Here is a 23,875-nt window from a genome sequence, read left to right as displayed (position 1 = left end):
ATTAGGTTTGGAGATTGACTTACCTGCTTAACTCTGCAGTTAGAGTTCCGACGAGGAGTATGTCATCTGGAAATTTATCTTTGTATCTTCACATAGGTTTAGGGCATGTGAATGAGGTATTATGCTTATGTCATGATCACCATCTATGTCCTCATTCCATGGCCTGGGAACAGCCTCTCCAGACACATCAGTGCAGTCATTTCTAGCAGTACAAAATTCATGTTGACTAGTATTTCATATCTGTGTTTAATGTACGTAATTGCCATACAGCAGAGCAAGAACTATTTTTCTTTAAATAGTAGATGTGCAAAGACTATAATAGCAGACTGTGCTGGTCTGAGTCTTCATAACAACACATTTTTCGAGGGCATACACACTCTAGTTTCCATCTGCTTTTAAGTTTGTTGCAATTGTCTTTCATGTGAGTGGGTTTTCTTGCCTTTAAGGCTAGATAGCCTTCTAGGTGCAAGAGGTCATTTAGGGCTCTAGCCATGTTCTGTCTTTGCAGAGGATTTCTATAACACTGTGCTGCTTTCACCTTTCTTTCCTTTTCTTTGTTTCTCTTTTCTGTCCTGTGTTTATTTATTGAGTATTTCACTAATCTAGGGATCCGAATGGGTGCTTCTGTGGTGTGCTAAAATCCATTCTCAACTGGTGGCCCAAGTACAGCCCTAAGACCTATTGCTTTTTTAGTTTTACATTTTCTTTCCTCTTCCCCACCTTGCAGAGTCCCTTTTCTGTCCACACTACTGTGCTGACTGCTTCTTTTCTGTGGTCATAGAGATAGCAAACTGTCTTGAAATACACAATGGATAAGGCATTACAAGAAGTAATTCTTCAGCAATTGCATGATCATCTTGTCATTCTCTGGTTGTACTGCTTAGTTTCAATTCAGTCTCCTACAGGGTATGAGGACCAATAGGTAATTCCCATGCCTAAATTCCTTTCCTATAACAACATAATAAAACTAATACACCAGTTGGTATGTTTTGTTTCCAATTGCATTAATCTTTGAAACTGGTAGGAAAAATAGCTTTCCTGTTCTTGGAATGAAGATATGTGAGCATTTAAACTTTTTCCCATTGACCGCAGTGAAGTGACTTTTTCTTTTGCATGACATGTGCAGAGTCCTGAGAATATATGTTATATTGGTCATTCTGTATTTCATTTAATTTCTGTACAATTGTAACAATCTAGTTAGTTACGCGGTAATTGAGAGGAAGGTTTTATCTCAATTCTGAGTACATAGCCTGGTAACTTGGGGAATGGTTTGAAAAATAAAGTAATATAATGGTTATGCTATTTGAATAAAACATTTAATATCAAAGCTTTGTTTCCATTCAGTCAATATTGTTACCAAGGAACCACTAATTACTGTGTATCATGTTAGAGGGGGCCCTGACAAATCCATGCAAATCATATGATTTATAATTCATAAATCCCCAATCCTCTGAGAAATGTTGCTCTTGCACTTACACTAATTGGGTACTTATGTTCATTGATCCAGTCCATATAGCACCTTTAGTCCATACGGCAACCTTTATTGTAGGGCTGGAAACTTCTGTTGTCAAATGTCCCCCGTAGTCGATGGCATTATACTGTTCCCAAAACGTGTGTACTTGGCCCTTTGCGTCATAATCCTTCAGTCCTTCAGTGGTCAGTTCGGCCCGAATCGGAGCAATATTTATGTCTGTCTCCCCATGGCTGTAGAGGTACAAAGTCTGCGTGGTACAGCATTGCCTTTTGGTCATGGCACTGCAGTGGTTAATCCAGCTGACTAGGAAGCTGGTGGTTCTAGAGTAGCTCTGTAGTATACTGGCTTATATTAGTACTAATACGCAGTTTTCCCAGTAGCTGCTCTCAAAAAGGGCTCACTTGTCATTAAACAGTATAGGTTTTTATTTTTGGCTGTGCAGGTTTCTGTTGGATGTTTTTATGTGTGTAGAGAGTAGATTTTTTTTTTTTTACCTCATAATACAGTGGCTGCCGATATTTATAAATACCCAAATACACCGTCTAATACTTGATACGTTGTTTGTGAATAATCAGCACACTGGTGAAGGAGATGGAATCCTATGCAAATTTCGTACGCTGAACTGAAAATAAAAGTAGGGGACTAAAGATATATTATGTTTCAGGATAATACTTTGTGCCTAATCACTGTTACCTATTTTTCTAATAATTTTAGCATAGTTTTTTAATGTAGTATAATTGTAATTGTTATCCAGAAGAATGGCATCACTTAATTCTATCAAAATTGTAGAAAGATAGATGAATGACAAATTAATAATTTACCATCTTTGCATAATACTGTAGCGCAGAATACCAGAAGGATTGATGGCAGAAGAGGTTAACAAATTTTAGCGGCTTCCATTAGCTTTTCATTGTCATATGTTTGTGGTGCTGACTGAAATAAGCTTTGTAGGAGATCTCAGTCTAGGGAACTAATTACTTGTGCCGATTGCCATACTGATGAATAGACCCTCATTGTATCATTCCCCTGAAGACGAGGAGCAGTCTGTGATTCACGACTGCATCCTGGCTGATATTTGATAATAATTTTAACAGATAAATGTAGGAAGGCAGAATGATGAAGTGCCTATCCATGCTCTACGACTATCAAAGGCATGCACATAGCCAGCTGTGTTCTGCCTTTTTTCTGTAATCACTAATGGAGGATTTTAAGTTATTAATCGACCTTTTAAATAAACCCATATCTTCCTGTGTTTTATAATTTTTGTTTGGTTAATTATTCCAAAATCACTGGATTTTATAATGCAAGCATTCAAATTTTAGCATGACTGTAACACGCACAAAGTATGAAAATAAGATACTGGGGCATTTGGTTCCAGTACCTCAGTATTTTTCTGAAAGTACGAAATCACAAAGATGGAGAATAGCACTGCCTTTTCTTTGGTGTTAGAAAAAAGGCGTAGAATTTTAATGAAGGTAGATGCAAAGACACTCGCAGTCTTACAAGATTATTTTCAGTCACAATTTTTAGCATCTACAAATTGTGTTTGGGAGTTAGGGTTATGCAAATTTTTCTGGCTTTTGTTACCGTGTTTGTTTGAAGCCTTGATTTACCTTACATAAAACTCATTTGTGCCTTTAGACCTCAAAACTAAGCATGTAGATACCAAGTATTTTTAACATTGTGATCTCTAAATGAGTTGTGGCTATTCATTTGTCAGTGTTGACAGGTATACTTTCTATTAGCTCCTGGACCAGAAATGGAATATATATGCATTTTCATCGATTGTTTTAATACTAGCTATGTTAACAAACAAAATCAGTGGTTTTTAATTTGGACATACAGGTTTTCAGGCTATCATGGCTATTCTAGCTTCGGGCGTTTTCTGTGTGTTTATTTGCTATACCTGAAGTGGGTGGGTTTTGTACATTCTCTGGGCTAAAATACTGTTTTACAGTGGCATTCATTCGCGATCCTAACAAGATAGTAACTGGCACTTATATATGACCATATTAAAAAGATCTACGTATATTTGGAGCATACAATAGAAAAGAATGAATTTGATATAACCTTTTCTAGATGTAATTTTTAAAAAGTATGCCTTCAATATAGCAATTATTACACATCATAACATGTAGTTTTTAATTAAATGTAAAAACACAACTACATAAACCAGAAATCCAATCTGATTTGCTCGAAAATAGATTGCTGTTTCAGTCTCCTGGAATGGTTTATTTAAAAACAGTAAATGGAAAAGAAATGCATTTTCTTGTGTTGTTCTAAGCCTCAGGGGCTAAATGTAATGAATATTTTAAGAGATTATTTTAATTAAATTCCTGCACATCTAAACAGAGTAATATTTTATTATCACATACATAACCATGTAACTGAGGTATTCATTAAAGTTAACACTTTCTGGACCAAGAATTCATGGTATGATTTACTGACCTTGTGCAAAAAGGCACAAATTAGGAAGAAAAATGAAGGGGGACAGACTTTGATTAATATAGGTAATGCTATACCATATTTATAATAGCCTTTTCCCTATTCTGGTTTATAAATGCAGTCACTGAGAAAGGTGCCCTGCTGAGGCTGAAATGAGGCTGAAATCGGAGCACATGCCACTAGAGTGTGGGGAAACTGATCACACTGTCAGCAATTCATTTCAAAATGATGTATTTAGTGCTCATTTCACCTTCCAAGAAAAAAGGGAAAGGAGTTCCTTAGACTGGAAGGTGATATTGTTATTTTCAAGGACATACCTAAGTAAAAGATTGCAGAAAGGGGGGAGGTTAAAAAAAAAAAAAAAGGCAAAAGCAGCGCAAACAAGGAGAGCTTTATGCAGAAATTCAGCGCTACCATGCTGTTTGATAATTGCTAACATATGTGGCTCCTCTGTTTCATTGTAGTCGTCCTCGTGAGTTCTGGCGCCTTGACTACTGGGAAGATGACTTGCGGCGCCGGCGACGATTTGTGCGTAACCCCCTTGGATCGACACATCCTGAAGCGACACTAAAAGCAGCCGGAGAACATGGTCAGTATAAAATCTGCTTCTTGCCAATAGCAGCAGGTTACAGTACATGGCAGTAAAGACTAGACCTTCATTCCTAGAGGATGCTAGAAAACTGTGCCAGATGCCAAAGGCTTCTGTCATTGCATTTCCGACACGTTCAATACAAAGATAAACTGACCGTTACTTCGTACGAGCAATGTTGGTGTTTAAGCCTCTTCCTTACATCTCCGTTGAGCTGGCAGTACTGCATGCTTTGCATACAGTGGTTGCAAATATAGTTCTCACTAAGCAGAAGAAAAGGGGATGCAATGTTGCCATTAATCCCTGAACACGCTTTCTTGCGGTAAATTACCTATTTATACTGTAGTAACTTCAGAAGATGATCTTTCCAGTTCAGAAATCCACAGCAATTATTTCAGTTAGCCTTAGCACGTATCTGCCTATTGTTACAGATACATTAAAAGAAAGATAATGCTTATAAAGCAAACTGTATTCAAGACCTTTGCTTATATTTAAGTCCTCAAATTTTTCTGCAAGAATTTGATACGGAAGAAATAGTAACAGATGCTGAAACGTAAAGTATCATTCAAGGAGCAAATGGTAATGATGATTTCTACCTGGTGATTTTAAAAAAGGAGATTGCATTTTATAACAGGGTGGGGTTTTTTTCCCCCCATTTTATTATCAGGGTTCCCTCAGCTACGTGCTGCTGTGTCTGTTCTAGAGGAATGTATTCACAAAACTAATACAATAATCAGTTTGAGAATTCTATAATAAACCAAAAAGATAAACAAACAAAAAAGCACCCAAAGCTAGTGAACTTTGGGTTTTAGTCTAGAATTGTATGTCTTTGCAGTCTAATGAAGATACATTGATAAGGCAGAAAAGTCTTATATTTAAAAATAATTTGCTTATAATTTAAGCTGGGTACCCTTCACCTTGAAAGTACATGTCATGGAATAGAATAATTTAAATCGAGATCTTTTTTTTTTCTTTTTTTTAGTCTGTGAATTACTGCATATATACATGCATACACACACACATATTATCTGTGGAGACATAAGCTTTATGCTAATTTAAAATTATTAAGACTGTTGTATGAATATAGAAGAACATAACTGTCGTAAAGTTAGTTTCCGTCAGGCATCTTAACCTCTTGCACTCAGCCTTAAAGAGCCATTTCTGGAAGAAAATGTCTACAATATGTCAGCTGATATAATGCCAAATGTGACATCAGTCCTCTAAAATAAATGACCATACAGAGAATAGTCAATAAAGTGATCTGAAAGCAATGTTCATAGAGCCCTACATCTTTGACTATAGAAAGAGGAACAAGATGTAGAATTAATTAACCCACTTTTTGCTTTGGGGCTTGTTGTTCTTAATACTGTGTGTTGTTTCTACGCCATGGATTTTAAGGGCACAAGGTTTCTTTATGTTTAATACCCCATGGATAAACAACAACTGGCCCCCTTTAGTATTGTGTTTACTTTAAATTAAATAGATCTTGTCACGGTTTTACGTATTCTACTCATATTTTCATAATTAATCTCTATATTGTTTATCAAAATACTGAAATATATTTTTACTCTAAAATATTTAGAGCGCCTGTCTATATGCGTATAACTAATTCTTCCGTAAGTAAACACACACTAATACAATTACTCATCTTTCATAGTAATGTGTTATTTTCACAAATCCATGCTATATTTCAAGGGCTATAGGTCATACTCAGTTTGTAATTGACAGGAGTACAATTTTTGTCAATACAAAAGAAGAGTGAATAAAAGTAGCCCTATTTCATAGGTAGCTAATAGGCATAGCTGGTAGCTAACCCTAGTAATTTAAATAGAGCTAATTGTTTTCTCTCTGCCTTTCTGTCGGAATTTGACATTCTTAACAGGCTTCTATTATATTTAATTTCTTGATGTTATTTTATTCTGAATTTAATGGCATACTGCTTTGATATCTGTTGCCATTCTGTTTCTTTATCTATTCAGTGAATATTCCAGTTTACCTTAAGTCATTATTTAATATGATTTCTGAAAACATAGATAATTAACTGTCTGCCTAACTGCGTGTGCATATGCATGCAACTGTATTGTTCCAAGACCTTCCACTGGCAAGGTGTAAAATAGATGACCAAAGTACAAATGCAAGTTTGACTGGAAACTATATATAATGCATAGGAATACAAGGGTTGTTGAGTTTTTTATATGTTTTTGTTGTGGTGGCTTTGGGTTTTTTGTTGGTGTTTTTTTTTTTTTTTCTTTAAGTCTCAGAAGGTACAGTTGTCAGAAAGGTCAACTTGGAGTGATCACTCAATCTATTTCTTTCTGAATTGTGTTTATAAACGTTTAATATTAACCAATTTCAGGTCAGAAAATCCAATTCTTTTCAAATTTTTTGAACTCAACTTTCAGGCCCTGTTTTTTTGTAGATGTCCTTAGACTTTGCTGAATATTTGCTCCAGTATTTTGTGATTACTTATCCATAATTTAGCACTATTTATTCTATTTCAATTAATTTTGCATGTCTCTGACGCAAAAGCATTTTTAGATAATGAATAAAAGGTGCCCTACTGCCTATTTAAGCTTTTCTCAAAACAAAACAGAGCAAAACCAAAAACTGAAATTGGTCATAAGGGATTTTGCCAAAAGGGAGACGGGGGAAATAATGCATAAATAATGGAAAAGTACTATTGCAGTAACCATGCTTGAAAGCACGGATTTTAGCACACTTTGCATTAGTAGCTACACATTATCAACTGCTTGATGTCTTTCAAATAAAACCAGATGTATTCTCCGCCCCAGAGAGCTCACAGTCTAGGAAAGATCACGATTTGCAACTGTGAAAATTATTCAGAAACAATCGGAAGCCTAGATATTGTTCAGTAAAACCTAGAGAGAACAACAACAATCAGCTCTGTTGCAGCCTAGTTATGTGTCTTAGTAGCAAGAACCAATCTTTTCCAGGGATTGATTTGATTTGAAGGAGAACCTCTGGTGCAGAGGTGGCAGAATAAATACCTGAAGACTAATGTTCTCTGTTCAGACAATCAATACCAGCCCCATGACTATACTTCTGGCTACCTTCTAGTTAAAAACAAATTTTTTAATTCTGACAATTTAATTGCCATTCCCAAGTTCACATTAACTTGCTTGGGAAAAAAAGGCTTTAGGTGATTTTTCAGAGGAGGAAGAAAAAAAATCCTTCCAAAATGGCTATTTATAAAAGTCAGTCTAGAAGTGTACTGCAGGGGAAGGAAAGAGAGGTGAAGGTGGTTCGGTAGAAAAATTTTGGGATGGAAAGAGTTAGCTCTTTTCTGTTCTCCCCTTCACCCATTGTTTAGAAATGCAAGGAAAATACTTATGTGGGTGTGAAAATGCAAAAAATTAGTACTTCAAACCTGTTGGTATTTTTAGATTGACCCCCAAATACAATATTTTGTGAGAGAATCTTTAGTTGATATAAAATATCTTATCAAGCTTTTTAACAGGCAATTTGTTAGTTTTTATTGATGTCTGTTAAAAACTTGGGGAGTGTGGGGGGGAATTAAAACAGTCTATAGCGTTTCCATCAAGGCAGTAGGCAGAGTTCAGGGCTTTGTGACTGCAAGGGACCGGTCACCTACAGTATTGTAATCCACTGGTCAGTTTTCTTTGCCTCAACTCAAGGGGTGAAAAGGAAGTCTTAAAAACAATATTTAAAAAATCTGATGTGAAAATGGTCATTTTTTCCACTGTTATCTTTTTAAACAAATAGAAAGACTAGAGGAAGGCTTCTGGGAGCCCTTTTTAAAACTAAAAAAAAAAAAAAAAAAGAGTAAGGGTTTTTTAATGCATCTTTTCCCTGAATTGCTTTTCCTATTTACCAGACATATATTAAAAAATAAAAGAAAGTAATAGTAAATATCTTCTGTATTGTGCTTTCCAGTACTTTATTTTTAAAAAGGCTTTTAAAAATTGTGTTTCACATGTAAGGTTAAGTTGTAGACAAACAATTTAAAAAAAAATCTGTCACTCTACAAATGCCTTAAGCTTGTTCAGGAATGTAAGCAGAAATATTATATTTATAAAATATTTATAAAATATTATATTTATGCCCAAGTGTTCCAGAAATTTAACTGGAATAAATAAGATAAATAAGATTCTCTGCAGGTGGTGAGATCTGTTTGCAAAAAGCTACTTGAAGAAACTTACAGAGCAGTTTGGGAAGGATTGCATGGAATGAATTATAATATTAAAATTCTGTGCTAGATAAATACACTGCCAGCAGACTGTTATGTCCTGGGCAATACATAGGCCGTGCCTTGAGATCTTGATCTTGAAAAGGTGTATGTGAATGTACGCTTAGATCTGCAGGTCTAGAGCCAGAAGCTCCAGTCATGCCGAGAATAGGCAGGCCTGGCAGAGAGAGGGTTGGGTTAGCTGCTGACAGAGCAGGGTTTGGGTCCTGAAATATGAAATCCGGTGTGATATACCTACGCGCATACATGGGAACTGAATATGTCACACGATGTCATGCTCCGTTATATGTATCTCTAATCAGTAAATATCAAAAGAGAAATAGACCGTGGCCTGCCTACATAAGTGCATTTATCTACAGAAAATGGGTGAATCCTTGTGGAATATATTCGGTTCTATACAGATACTCATGTGAGCGTGTGTGTGTTGGTTGCAGGTGAAGCGCTTTATTCCAGCCAGGGCAGAAAAAGCAGATTCTGGTTCACAGTGTGATGTCTTATTTGCCTTCCAGTAGCTAGTATCTGCTCTGCCTCTTCCTGGGCCTGTGTGTGCACACGCATTACATGTGTGTCAGGAAATGTGGCTAACTAACATCACATGCAAGGAGATGACAAAAATTTACAAAAACGGACTACAACAACTTATGGCCTAAAATCTTTTATTGAAAAAGGCAATTGCATAAGATGTGTGGTTTTGAATCAGTATAATATCACTAGTTGGGGAAAGAAAATCTGAATAAGTGACAAAGATGAGGCAGGAGGGGTATATTTCTGTTATCCAGGCATCTTTGGCCTGAAAGTTGCCGTATGGATTTTATTTTTTCTTGATGGTAGTTGAGAAGAAAGACTGAAGGACGTATTTTGGACACGTTGTGCTAGGTGTGATCTTGGCTCTCAATTCAGTCTTCAATGACAATAGTTTGAAATAGCATCTTCAGTATAACACAAATAGATTGTAATAAAGAAAGCAAAAAAGGCAGGCATGTACAGTGCAGATGAGGTTTTTGAAACAACAAATACAGTTTGCCTTTATTAAAAGAAAAAAAAAAGGTATTTATTATCTTTGACTTTATCCCTGGGATGGTTTTGTTCTATTTTACTTTTTTGATCTTCAAGGGAATGCTGGTAGGCCAGTGAGTAACAGTGCATGTGGTGTATATTAGTATACTGTTGGTAATTTTACTGCTGCTAACTTAAAATCCTCAAGGGGGAGTTAATTACAGGAAAACCTTTCTAAATATCAGCTGCATATTTTCCATGACAAGAAGGTTTTCAACTCACATTGAACAACTCCAGAATCTGAGTTACCATTATTTACATGAGCACATTTTAGAAGAAAGTAAAACTTGTGTTTGTACAATGCAGTTAAAGCTTTACAATAATTTATTTTTAAAGGCTTACTTAGAAATGGCAGTTATTTGTTGGGTGGAAGGGATCATGCATAAATTGCATTTTATTTTGTATGTCAAGTTAAACTTCCTTTTGTTTGTGGTTATTTTTTTGATTGTTTTGGGGGTTGGGGTGGTTTTTTTGTTGCTTGTGTTCTTTGTAAGCTCAAGGCCTAAACCAAAACCAGGGTATTTGGTCTTTTGGCGGTTGGTTTGTTTGTTTGTTTGGGTTTCTTTTTCATTTTTAACTTAATTGAAAAGTTTATTATTTGCAATTTATGTGCACATATTTACTTAAACAATTTAAACTTTATATGTTGCCACTGGGGAATTGCCGCCTTCCGTAAATGTTTGCAGATTAACGTATTTTTAAAGTAAGCCAGCGGAACTTCAAATCAAGTGTGGCAGCAATCAGAGAAAGCAGTGAGCAATGTGTGGAAGTTAGTTGGTCCCGATGTGTTTGGTGAATGTTTTTCAAACACGGCTGTGCCCTGGGCATTCCCAATCTATTTTTTTTAAGAAATCATATTTTTATTTTCGGCTTTAAAAAAGAACAAAACAACAAACAACAAAACACCCCAAACAATACAGACACACACTGCTGTGTTTGGGTTTTTATCACAGCAGGTGGTAACTAACGTGTAGAGGGAGAGATCAACTGGTTTTGGGGGGGATTTTTGGTGTTTTGTTTAGTTGTGGGGTTTTTTGGGTGTGGGTTTTTGGTTTCTTTTTTTTGTTGTGTTTTTTTTTTGTTTCTTTGTTTTTCTTTTTTTGTTGGTGTGGTTGGTTGTTGGGTGGGGTTTTTTGGTTTTGGGTTTTTTGGGGGGGTTGGTTTGTTTGGTTGTGGGTTTTTTGTTTGTTTTTTGTTTTGTTTTTTTTTTTTTTCCCCTGATGCTTTGAACTTGTAATTTAAATGAAATAGATGTGTACCTAGCAGAGTCGAGCCCGAGGAGCATTCCCGGCTGACCCTCCCTTGGCCACCGCTGGCCGCCGTTGCGGTGCCGTGGGGGGGGAAGCCGGGCCGGGCCCCCGCGACCGGCCGGGGAGGTGCGGTGGGGGGGGGGGGGCACCGCTCCGGCGCGGCCGTGGCACGTTTGTCCGCCCGGTTACCGTGTGTAAACGTGAAACATGCACTTTTTTTTACTACTTTTCCATTCCGAAAATAGAGATGTGAGAAAAGAAACCTCCCTTTGTAGGCACCGGGTACCGTTGCGTTCTGGCCCCCTGGAAGCAGGTGCACGCTTTTCTCTGCCTCCCCCCGTGACCGTGGGGCTGATTATTATTTTTATTTTTCCTTTCCCTTCCGCTCCCAGGCGCGTGTGTGTGTGCGCTTTCCCCCCCCTCTCGAAATCCACCTACCGTTATCGGCTGATCGCGCCGCTACCGGGAGCAGCGGGGATGCGGGGATACAGCTCCAGCGGGGCGGGAGCCTTCTCCTTCCCCCGCTCCCGGGGAATCTCTCCCGGGATGCCCCTTCCCGCAGCCCCGAGCGGAGCGGAGCCGTGTAGGTGACCCCCCCACCCCCCCGCGGGCCGGTTTCCCTCCCTTTCCCCAGCTGCTGCGGGTTTACCGGGCCGAGGACGGTCGTCGTCCGCCCCTCCCGCTCGCCGCTGTCGCCCTGTTGCGCAGCCCCCGGTGCTGGCCCCCGTCCTGTCGCCGCTGGCCCACCGGGGCATCCGACACCGCCTCGTCTCTCTGGGGCGTGCTCGGTCGCCACTGCCGCGACCAAACCGAGCACGCCCCAGAAAGACGAGGCGGCGGCGGCTGCCCCGGGCAAAGCGGTGGTAGAACCCGGGGTTTTGAGAGTTAGGTTAAGACACCAAGCACTGGGGACCTGCTTCCAGCAGGAGAACTCGACTTCCGAAGGAAGGTTGCAGGGGAAGAGAGTCTGTTGTATCTCCCCCCCTCACCTTAGTAAACACTTGAAGTGGAGTTAAAGGCTGCAGAGAGCGCTGGATAATTATGAGCAGGCTTAATAGGATTAAAACTAGATGTGTCCTAACATTAGAGGATTAGGACAGGTACTTCCCACAGCTAGTCCCTAAACAGTTTTCTTCCTGAACTTTCATTAATAAAAAAAAAATTACGTTTCTTTTTCACTGCTGCCTCTGAGACCTGACAGACAGCAATGTGTGTGTATCTCATTTCAGCTCCTGATGAGGATATACTTGTTAAAGGAAAGCAGTCCATCAAGAGTCAAGTTTTAGGAAATCAGAACTCAGAAAGTGAGATTCTCTTGGAAGGCGACGACGACATCATGTCATTCATGGAGGAAAGAGAAGTGGAGAACTTAACGGGTAACTTCAGCTATCTGATTTTCTCCTTAGCTTCTTTGCTATTTAAGTTCTGATCTCCCCTGCGATGCAGTGAATCATGTTTTGGGATACACACTGATAAATTGTTCCTTCCCATAATTGGGTCATTAAGATCATTTTCTGTGCACCTTGGATGCTGAGGGTTTACTTCAGGGGAGCTGTGCATTTTCTTTCTCTGGCTTTTGTGTAACCTTCTTGCTTTCACAGTAGATGTCTGTATTCTAGGAAAAACCTTCCTTAGAGAAAGTAGGTCTACATTGAAAAGGGCTTCTTTTCTTTGTTTTTGACCTTGTTCCACTCCTGAAATCACCTCCTCAAATTAGACCTAGTGAACAATTAGGCAAGTTGTCTGTAATTAAAGGCTTTGGAGAACTTTAATTTTTTCCTGAGTTTGTAGCATTGTATGTATTGTTTATTTACTTGAGTTTGAAGGGTCTGTACACTCACTGGATTTAACTCCTTCAAACCTCTTGTCATTCTCCCATTGAAGTCCCTTCTCCACACACCAGAGTCATATTAGACTTCACTTCTTTTTTCCAAAGAAGAAATAGTACTTCGGATCTTTGAACTTAATTAATTTTACTCAGTTGTATGCAACTTTTGCTGATGTTGCAATCTGAGTGGAGTGGGTCCATTTCTGTACCATTTAAAGTGTAAAAACAGAGTAACCTCCTTGGATCAGGGACCGGGGGTTATAAAGTGTCTCCACTGTTATTTGAGAAACATGGTTTTTATGAGGGAAAACGCAAACTTCTCTGTGTTCTTCTGCTTTCTCAACTGGTATCCTATGCACATTTACTTCAGAGAAAAATGTCATTTCTCCGTTTCTCAGATAATTCTGATTCTCTGAGAAGCTAGTAGTATAACCTTACAATGATACATATCAGAATTCAGTGAAATTACTGGACATGATTATTTATTGGCAGTTCGCTTATCCTTGAACTGCATTCCACTCTTTTTATTTTTTTACAAGCAAAGTTAAAAATGCAGCATAATGAAAAAAGAAAACCCGCCTAGAAAGAGTAAAGTAAAATAAAGTAATGAAAGAATAATGCAATGGCACTTTCTGTATGTGATATGTGAATTATTTTTTTTTTCCTTTCTACCACGAGCTTTCTTCTCAATAGCCTTCTCCATGTTTCCTTCTCTTGTATTATTCATTCATTGGTTCGAGTAATACATTCATACTGTAATAGAGGTGAAAGGGGAGTTTAATTATATAATCTTGACAATGGCAATAGGATTAAGAAGTAATCCTCACTAATAAAGTGGTGTGGGTTAGAAATGAAGTGGAAATTGTCAGGGGTCTTCTACAGGACCTGGACTGCCCCAGCTTCTGCAGCTGTCTGCTTGCCCTGTAATTGAATGTCTGCGAGTGATTGAAAAAATGTTATTTCTCCTCTGGATTACATGCTAATGTACAGAGGGCAAAGGGAGACAGCAAAAGAACACATAGCTGCTTATTTCATCCATTTGTGGGGGTGAGCTTTGGGAAATCATGGCAGTTCCGCAGCTATCTCATGCCCATCTGCAAACACAATGTATTTGTACATTGGGAATAGAGGGCAAAGCTGCTCTGATCTCAGCAGAGCATCTCTTCTTTTGTCCTAGTGGCACACATTGAGATTGATGCGAGATTAAGGACCATCACCCTCCTAACAATCGATGGAAATGACAATTCATCTGAATTTTTTGTCAGTTATTCTCACGTTGATTACCTGAACGTGTGTACCTCATTTATAGATGCTTTATTAAAACAAAATTGTCTATGTCACTTTCATATCTTCCACTGTTTTACAAAAGTCAGATAATACTGCAGCCAAGTAACTTCATTTCCTTACCTCTTAATCAGCTGGATGGGAAACGTAACCGGTTTTCTTTCTGTTTGTGTTATTTTATATAATAGGTTCTACATTGTGAGATCTATGCTGAACCTATTGTTTTCAGTAGTAGTCTGATTTGTCCCTGTGATAAGCCCTGTGGAGATGTGATTATTCCAATAAAAATTCATTCAGTTGGAAACCAACCCTCCAGCTGTTTACTCCCACAGCCCCTGAGCTACACTAACACTGTGTAGAATCCTTGAACAATATTTAACGTGGAATCAAAAGCATCTTTAAAACATTTTACTTTAGGCTCTGTAACATTGTGTAACCTTAACAATAGATTTCTAGCATCCATGAGGGAACACTTTACAGTTAGACAACTTTGAGCCTTGACTGCTATGTTCGTCTTTGTGGAGAGCTATCGAAACTCTCCCCTACCTAAAGAATACATCCGACAGTAAGATTTCAAGTGTTCATATGTGCACTCTCTATATTACATATAACAGAAGGTATGCAACTCTCCAAGTTTCTTGAAAAGAAAATATGTCTGAGTAAAAAACCATATACTGCCATGCTAAAGCCAGCTCTGGCATGTATAATATATGCATCAGTTTGCAATTTTAGCTGCTTCAATGTTCGGCAGCACAGAGACACTGTAAATGTATTACATATGTTCTTTTCCGGGGGGGTAAAAAAAAAAGAGGTTTGGTTTTTAATGAAGAGCTGTGCTCTTTGCTTTATTTATTTTAATGTTCTAGGCTTGAAAAGCAAATAATTTGCACTTGTGCTCTCTTCTGTTTTGAATATTGTTGGTGTTTTCACTCTTTGGCAGGTCCAGTTGCCCTAAGCACACCAGCTCAGCTTGTGGCACCCTCCGTAGTAGTGAAAGGCACTCTTTCCATCACTCTTTCTGAGCTCTACTTTGAGGTGGATGAAGAAGATCCCAGTTTTAAGAAAATCGACCCGAAGGTAAGAGATCATTGACCCTGAGCTCTGAGAGATGATGACAAATTACCCAAGACCTTTAATTCTTCATTCGCCTTCCTTTACCTCTATTGGTCCACAGTGTTGCTGCTTTAATAAGTTTGCGATTGACCATATATGTTAGTGAACTTCACATAGGTGACACCTCCTTTCCTTCTCCTTTTTCTCCCCCTCCCACAATTCGACCCTACTTGAATGTTAATTTGCTTGCTGCGAATAAAGCTCCAGGGAGGTGTCTCAAATAAAGACATCTTGAATCACAGGCCTGTGTGAATACTGGAAAGTTACACGGGGCTTTTAGCCCAAATGCTTTGTTTTACTTTCCTATTTTTATATAATGCCAGTGTAGCATAGCACTAAACTTCCTACACTTAAGAGTTTTCAGTGCTCCTGTGTTGTATTATTCTATAACAGATTTTACAGGGCCTGTTATTATTTATTGTGCCTAAGCAGAAAACATAATTGCCCTCTTAAAATACGTTTCTGAACTGAGTTGCTAATTTCCCACAAACTTTATTTGCTCTGAGTTACTTGATTACTAGTGTTTGGTTTAAAATTAGTAACCTTCAGTAAAATTCCGATTTCAAAGGCAGTATATTGTGCAATTAACTTAATAAGGTTGGACTTGAATATTTTCTACAGTATTACAGCAACATTTCTAAAGTATGACGTGATTGGTAAATACTCTCGCATCTCAATTTAAGCACAGTTCTTCTTTTGGTTTGTTGTGGTTTTTTTCAATATCTGCTTAATATTAAAAAAGGTAATAATTTATTTGTGAAGGGGGAAAAAAGTCACTGGAAGAAGTAGTGGTTTTCTGCTTGTCTGTGGAGAATACCTTGTGTGTTAAGTACCAGTTCGGTTCTTTGTTCCTATTGAGTAAATTGCTCTTGTCTGCATTAAAAATGGCATCAGTGGGTCTGAAAGCTGGGATTATCAAATCCTATCAAGGAATAAATTTATTTTGAAAACCAACGCTCTCAGGTTCTTAGAACTAGAATTTAGTACAAGCAATGACTAGAATTGTGGGTTTTATGTGATGCCATAAATGAGATTTAACTTTTCTTTTGGTCCGGAAGTATTTTTGAAATATTTTTAAAATTATTTCACGTGTGAGAGAGCTCTCAAAATTTTGAAGTGCGTACTCCTTCCACAGTGTTTCTTTTAAAACATTTAATGGTAAAAAGGATATAAATATAAAATGAAAGACAGTTTGATACGTTACTGTATTGCGTTTTCCATCTGAAATGTTCTGCTGCTCTGTATTGCATTAGCATGAGAAAAGTCTTACAGATCTGCATTATTCTGCATTTTTGTTTTCCCTGTTTAGCACATAGGACGTTTGAGTATAGTTACTAATCCTTACCATTCCTGTTACACGTGTTACGGGGACATTGACATACAACATATATTCAGCTCACTTTCTTTTTTGCTGTTTTCGAGTATTTGGGAGTGGTAGTTTTCTTAGCTGTGAGTAGGCATTCTGGTTTGATTTGACTGTATCTTTAATTCTACATCTTAGAGAGATTTTATTTGGGTTCCTATAAAAGGAGTTGGTTACATGAAGTATAGGCTACACCTCTTACGTTCTGCTTGTGATGCTAGTTTAGCTGGAGGTTTTAAAAGAAAAAAAAATAGACCTTTTGCAACGTCTCTTGTGAGTATGGGGATGGGGCTAGAAATCAAATCTGAATATTTTTATTTTAAAAACCAAATAAGCTTGCAAGGCAGCTTTCTTTCGATCATTAACGCCTCCCTGCCCCACCCTCTGCTTAAACTACTGCACCTTGATAGCGGCGACTAGAGCCGCTGCGGAAAATGCCCCTTGGGGAAAAAAATAATAAAAATCCTAATCCACTGTAACTCAGAGGGCCTGTTTAATTAATGAGGCTTCAGCTGTTTGATAAATTTAAGTTTCTTGTATATTTGTCTAAACTACTGAAAAGAAAACATTGTGACAAGTTCCTGAAGAAAAACCTGCTGTAGCGATAGCATCAGCAGCGATAAGATCAGCGTTTATACTCTTACTCCGGGGGCTGTTTTCAGAAGGAAAGGGTAGCCCCGCGGGCTAAACCCAGGGTGAGCCAGGACCCAGGGCTCTTGGTGACTCTAGGAGAAACTGGTGAGACGCCGCCGGGCTGTGTCGCCCGGGGCTGCCGAGGCCGGCCATGGAGCCGCCTCGCGTTCTCCGCCGGAGGCCGGGGCCGGCTCCCCCCCGGCGCCGCCCGGCTTCTGATGGAAGTTCATTTCCCGGGGCTGCCGGCCGACCTGCTAATTTCGTTTTTAACTTAAAGACAAAAGCAACTCAGATTTGCATGCCTATTTCTTTCCGGATCCATCCACAAAGAAACGGAAGTAGTCCTTTGGGGCAAGAACTACATTTTTTAGCCCCCTCGAAAGGACAGGAAAACTTGTTCGAAATGCTCCGACCCGCCTTCGAAGTCTTGCGGGCGGCCGGAGCAGATAACGCTAACGCTTTTAAAGCTTAGAAACGCGTTCCCGGTAAAAATCCCCATTAAAAAAAAATATTTTTAAGTCGTTCTGAGCAAACTTAAAGCGAAATCGCAAGAGCATGAAATACGAGGAATCGGGTAGAGTTTAGCTTTGGGAGAAGGGGGCTCGGGAGAGGGGAGCTCGGCGGTGTCTGCGCGGAGAACGGCCGGGTGTTAATGTAGGATCGGGTGCTTCCCTGACGGGTTGCTTATCTGCTCGTCCGGCTACGCTGTGGCGCGATTTTATGCTGTACTTAAAAATACGGGGAAAACAAATGTTTGTTTAAAAAAAATATCGACCGTTTGCTCTAAAGTGCATTAATTATTCAGGCTAGATCTATACTTCCTTGGTGTCAAAGTCAAATAGATAGCGCTTTCGCCCTGGGAAGCGAAAGCAAATAGGGATGAATTTTTAAAACAAAATACAAGCGCTTGATTTGCCGCGAAAAAAAAGGAAAGAAAACTATAAGAAAAAAAAAAAATAAAGATGACGACCGTAGGGTAGGAAATGGCATGCTCTAGTTCTGTCTAAATTCTGGCGAGCTGCTGTGCGACGCTCCATATATTCACAAAATTTAGAGGGGAAGCTTAAAGTCACAGAAATATAGCAGATGTTGTCACATGCTCAGCTACAGGATATACAAGATTTTTTTTCTTAGATGCACTGTTTTTTTCGAAACTAGAAGGAAGTTTAGGAAACGTCAATGAATATACCAAGCTAAGGTGTCGCGTTTAGACTAGCTTTACATCTCGTGTTTCCGTTTCTCTTAAAACATTTTACTTCTGAGGTTCAGAAAGAATCTACTTGCCTGAATTTAAGAACCATTCACGAAAAGTCAGCGTAAAGTTAAAGTAATATTTTTTTTATTACTATTTGCAACAAGTCAGTTGTGGGGCACATTATCTGACCTTGGCACCGAAATACATTTAACATCAGTAAAACTTTTTTTAAAGGGAGATTTGTACATATAGTTAAATAATTTTTCACTTGGTGACAACATTCAGGCAAACAAGAGAGAATAAGAAAAGGACTATACATGGATTGGAAAATGTACCTTTCGGGTTTCGTTTTGAGGTTGCAAAAGTCCGATTGCTTCTCTTTTTGTGACTTTTTAAAAATTCACATTGGAGGACCGGAGGAGAGGCTCTTCCCTTCTTCCGTGCAAGGCGGTGAGAGTTTATGCCGGGAAAACCGTCTGCAAGTTTTTAAAAGGCCGAGCTGCAGGTGGAGGGGTGTGGGGGGGTGGCGGGGGCGCGTTTCTTTCGCCGCCTCTTTCCGTCGTCGTTTTGCGTTAAATAAAAAGTTTTTTAGGCGCTGTTGTTGTTTACGGAGGACGAGTTTTGTGCGCCGGGGGGGGGTGGGTGGTGGTGGCGGTGTTAACCCTATAGCTTGTCGAGGCTTTTGGGATTGGTGAGGATTTCTCTGGCTAGCCTCCAGGTCTGTTTGGCAGCGCTTTCCAGGGCCGAGTGGGGTTTGCCCTGAAAGAGGTCTAGGTTGGGCAGGAAGTAGTGGGGGCAGCGCCGGCACTGCAGGCAGGAGATGAGCTGCAGGAGGATGCCGTTCAGCCGGTCGCCCAGGCACGCCTCGTCCCAGTCGGTCTCCCGCGGGTGCTTCTCGCACTCGTACAGCAGCAGCGTCTTCATGTGGTAGTTGTTGAGGGGCTGCCCGGGCAGCTCCAGGTGCCGGTCGCGCAGCGTCTTCAGCACCGAGAGGCACTTGTTCCTGCAGCCGCCCATCAGCAGCCGGTTCTCGGCCTCGCCGAACTGCAGCACCCAGGCGTCGCTCTCGGCCGAGCTCTGCTTGCCCGTCAGCGAGTAGCACTCTTTGGAGAGCAGGTTGAAGCCCTCCGCCTTCACCTCCGCCACCCGGTTGGGGCCGGGCCAGGGGATGTGGGGCATGGGCCACTGCGCCGCGCTGCGGGGCCAGATCCCGGTGCACTTGAAGGCGGGCGTGATCTGCACCACGTACCGCTCCCGGATGCGGAGCTTCACCTCGCTGGTGTCCGCGATCATCTTCACCACGTCCCGGTAGCTGCACTTGTCCACGGCCTGGGCCACCAGCGTCTGGAAGCGGGAGCGGATCTTGCGGGCGGACAGGTAGCCCGAGGCGGTGATGAACTCCACCCAGAGGGACATGCTGCGCTTGCGGCCGTCGCTCAGCTTGAGCACGGCGCAGCCCGGCAGGGAGCCGTCGTCCACGAAGTTGAAGACGCCCATCTGGTTGAGGTAGAGCACCACCTCAAACTCGGTGGGCGAGATCACCTCCAGCCCCTCGTAGCGGGCGTCGATCTCGCTCAGGGAGCTGATGAAACGCGGCTCCTGCACCTCCACCTCCTTCAGCACGTCCGACACGACCTTGCACACCTCCCGGATGGTCTTGGCGATGGCCGCCTTGCGCGCCTGGCAGCGCTCCGTGTAGTATTTGTTGAGCTGGTAGACCAGCTTGGCCTGCGCGGCGATCATGTTGGGGCACAGGTCCGGGCTGTACACCGGGCTCTCGCAGTACGTTGAGGGATCCAATGCTTTAGCGGTGGCTGCAGCTTTGCGGAGGGCACCAGCCAAGTCGCAGACCCCCACCCCCTCCGGGAAGAAGGCGGCAGCGGCGCGCCAGGGAGAGCAATTAAAAAAAATCGGGGAGGACGACGAAGCACAAAGGAGCGAAGCCCAGCGCTGCCCCGGCGAGGAGGAGGAGTGCGAGCCGCAGGCGAGCGGGGCGGTGCGGGCTGGGCGGCGGCGGTGGTGCCGGTGCCGGAGCGGCGGGCAGCCCCCGCGGGCTGCCGGAGCGCAAAGTTTTGGGTGGCGGTGGGGGCAGGGAGGTCTGCGCTGCCTCTGCGCTCAGGCGCCCACCCCCCCGCGCAGCGACAAAAATGCTGTTTCAAGAGTTCATTAAAAAAGAAAACCAACAAAACAACCAAAAAAACCCCAAACGAACTTCCCCAGGACTCGCAGAAGATCCCCGCAGAAAAAAAGCCGGTCGGCAGCGAAGTTTTAAACCGCACACGATAGGAGAGGAGGAGAAGAATGCGAGCAATGCCCAGAGCGGAAGAGTGAACTCTCTGTCTGTCTGTCTGTCTGTCTGCCTCTCTCTCTCGCTTTCAGTCCGTGGCACCGCCAGAGATGTGCATGAGTTTGGCTGCCGCTCGCTCAGACTGTCAGGGGGTGTTGTTGATTTCCCTTTTCCTGCTGGAGGCGTTGGCTGAACCCGGCTCTGTGGCTTTCTCTATCTTTACGCGCAGACGTGTGCACTTGGTCTGTGATCTCTCATTCCTGTCCTGCAGCTCTATATAGATTGGTTTGAGATAGATATATATATATAGGTTGGTTGTTATTTTGGTTTTGGTTGGTTGGTTTTTTTTTTTTTCTTTGCACAGACTGTGTTTTATCCTGAGCGGGAGGAGGGCGTAGCTGCTGTGCCCGGGATGGCTTCTCCTCCCCCTCCCCACCCCTGGAAGTGCGCGCCGAGGCTCTCACTTTCTGCGCCTCTCCTCCTCCGCCGTGCGCCCGTCTCTCCCCGGCGGTGCCGGCGGGTGCTGTAGTTTATGAATGGGGCCGGGGCGCGGGTGGGGGGCGGGGCCCCGCCTCCTACAATCGCCGCCGAGCTGTCAGCGGCGCGACCAATCGCGGCGGGCGGCGGGGGCGCGCACACGCGCCCGCGCGCTCGCTCCTGCCTCCTCCTCCCCGGCGGCGGGGCAGGGGCGGCCGTCGGCTCCGTGCTGGGCTGGACCGGCGTTAAAACCGGGCCGGGAGGGGGGGTTTAGGGGGGTGCCAGCGTCCCGCGACCTGGCGCGGGGGGGGGAAAGCTGCAGCTTTGCCTTGGCGGGCGAGGGGAGCTCGTTGCCCCCGCCGCTTGCTGTTGGGGGGGGACCCAGCGGCAGCGCCGGTGTGCGGGGGGGAGGGGGGTGGGAGAGGGGCGTGCCGGTGCTTCACCGCGGGCATAAATCTTTCTTCGTTAATGCTGGGCTGCAGCAGTGAAAGTGAGACCGTCACTGGAGCCGAGTTGCACACCTTGTTTTACTGCCCTCAGCCACCTTAATTTAGACAAATCTCGTGCCATAAAGTTCTGCTCATCCTCCTAAAGCATAGGATTGAGTTATTCGAAAGGAAACGATATTTTATGCAAGTTTGCATTAATAAGAATATTGAATGATTCGGACATAAAACCGTAGCTGTGTTCCGTCATTTGGGAAAGAGCGGCTCGCTGGCGCTGCTGTCACCCCCCGGGCGGTACCTGCTGCAAAACAACACGAAGTGTTTCTCCTGCCGAAACTTAGGACAATCTCCACCTCTGCCGTCCTGCGGCCAAGGGTGCGTGGTGCTTTCGCAGCTGCTTCGCCCCCCCTTTCCCCCCCGCGCCTCCCCGGGCCGTGCAGTCCCGCAGCGGGCACCGGCGGGCGGGCCGGGGCTGCGGAGCTCCGAGCGCAGGGCCGTCCCGCCGCGGTCCCCGCTGCCGGTGAGGGGGGGCGGTCGGGACCGTTCACACGCGATGCGGTCCTCCTCGCCGAGCCTCGGTTGAACCGGCTCGCAGCGGTTGGGCTCGGTTTCTTGTTCTTTCCTCCTTTCGCGGCAGCTGGCTGATTTTAATAAAGAAAATCTCGCCGTCTGTTTTCCGCGTGCATTTAAATTAGAAACATGTCTTGTGCCGACCGTACTACTGCGCGCTGGAAGAAGTAAGTACGGACGTGCCCGGCGCCGGTGGGGCTCCGTTATCCCCGAGGAGGGGATCGGCTCGTTGTTTGCCCCGATGCCGCCGGGGCACTCTGCCTGCGCTCGACGGGCCGCGATGCCCGGTGCTCGGCGGTACCCGGGCGGGCGGCGATGTCAGGTGTCCCCGGCGGGCCCGGCCATGTTAGGAGGGAGAGGAGCCCAGGGAAGGCTCCGAGGAGAGCAATTTCAAAGGGATGGAGGAGAGGGAACAGGCTGCGACGAAGGGAGAGCCGCTCGCTGGCAAAGGCGCTAGCGCCGCTGCTCTTACGGTCCCTAGGCGTCCCGGGGATGCGCGGGGTGCAGCGGGGCTCTTCAGCCCGGGGCGTGGGTGAGTGCCCGCGGACCTGTCCCCTCCCCGGGGCCGCGGCCGGACCCGCTCCAGGCGCTCGGAGGTCCCGCCGGGCAGGGCGCGGGCGGCAGCACCGGGCGGGCATCGTTGCGCTTCGCCAGCGCGGAGCGTCTCTTCGGGGTTCGTTTGGCCGGGCGGAGCCCTGAGGGTCCTGCGCCTCGTCTCCGGACGCCCTCCGGCAAGCGGAAGAGTTAGTCAGGCTGGGAGTCCCTTTCACACGCCCCGCCGAAGCTCCCGGCTCTGGGAGCGGACTCGCAGCCGGTCTGCCTTCCCGCAGCCGGCCTGGCACTTCTCCTCGGTCCGGCGAGGGGTTCTACACATCGACCCTCCGAGCAGCGGCGGGCAGGGAAGGCTCCGCGGGGTTTCGCTTCCAGCAGAGAGCGGGCAGCCCGGGGATGTCCCGCGGCCGGGGCGCGGGGGAGAAGCCGGAGCCGTCAGGCGGCCCCGGCGAGGGTGGGGGGACGCGCTTTCGTGTTTTCAGGGTAAAAGCAAAAGGAGCGGACGATTCCCCTCCCACCCTCCGCCGGTAAGGTGACTAATGATGAAGCGTTACTAGTGTTCAGATTTAAAACAATTCATTACCAATTTTCCTGTCTGAGGTTGAAGCGCTAGTAAATAATAAATCAGCTAAACAAAAGCCGACTTTAATTTATTGCCCCAGCGCTAATTAGAAACATCATTTGAGCAATAAACTTAAACACTTCCAGCAAATAATGCACGTGAAACCCTTCTCTCCTGTGTCTGGGTATTTGTGGCCGCACTGCATTAAGACCAGCTTCATCTGTGGCGGAATTTGCTCTCGCCGGGATGAATAATTGAAGGGGGAACAGGATCCGAGGAGGCTGTAATTGAAGAGCCCTTGTCACCTCTGCTTTTATGTATGTTAGTGTAGAAGTCCATCAGCAGCTCCTTGATGGTGTATAAAACGAAGTGGCAGCCCCTCCAGCAGCAGGAGATACTGTATTCCATTAAAAAGACCGTGTGCGTGCCGCAGAGAGGGAAACTCTCAGGGCTAAAAGCCACTTGAAGTCTTCAGACCGATTGATCTGTATTCTCTCGTTATAATCCGTCTCATCATACTTGA

The 23,875-nt window shown here is 43.5% G+C and overlaps 2 protein-coding genes across 6 annotated transcripts in view; one reads left to right on the top strand and one right to left on the bottom strand.

The window, feature by feature from the left end:
* Nucleotides 1-23,875, top strand: part of LRBA (LPS responsive beige-like anchor protein) — a 412,475-nt gene that overhangs the window by 213,922 nt on the left and 174,678 nt on the right. For all 5 annotated transcript variants that reach the window (XM_054203497.1, XM_054203494.1, XM_054203495.1 and 2 more), the window contains 3 exons: nucleotides 4,384-4,508; nucleotides 12,272-12,418; nucleotides 15,095-15,231. In XM_054203497.1, coding sequence (XP_054059472.1) covers nucleotides 4,384-4,508; nucleotides 12,272-12,418; nucleotides 15,095-15,231 — 409 coding nt within the window. The remainder of the gene's footprint in view (nucleotides 1-4,383; nucleotides 4,509-12,271; nucleotides 12,419-15,094; nucleotides 15,232-23,875) is intronic.
* MAB21L2 (mab-21 like 2) lies at nucleotides 19,122-20,201 on the bottom strand. Its single transcript, XM_054203499.1, has one exon. It carries the CDS (start codon nucleotides 20,199-20,201, stop codon nucleotides 19,122-19,124), a length of 1,080 nt encoding a protein of 359 aa, XP_054059474.1.

This window comes from Rissa tridactyla, chromosome 5 (assembly GCF_028500815.1).
Source record: "Rissa tridactyla isolate bRisTri1 chromosome 5, bRisTri1.patW.cur.20221130, whole genome shotgun sequence".
NCBI classification, from domain to species: domain Eukaryota; kingdom Metazoa; phylum Chordata; class Aves; order Charadriiformes; family Laridae; genus Rissa; species Rissa tridactyla.
The sequence above is the reverse complement of the archived record's forward strand: the minus strand, read 5'-3'. Positions and strand labels throughout refer to the sequence as shown.

Coding starts and splice junctions, on each gene's coding strand:
- MAB21L2 (XM_054203499.1), bottom strand. CDS start 20,201: ATGATCGCCGCGCAGGCCAAGCTGGTCTACCAGCTCAACAAATACTAC.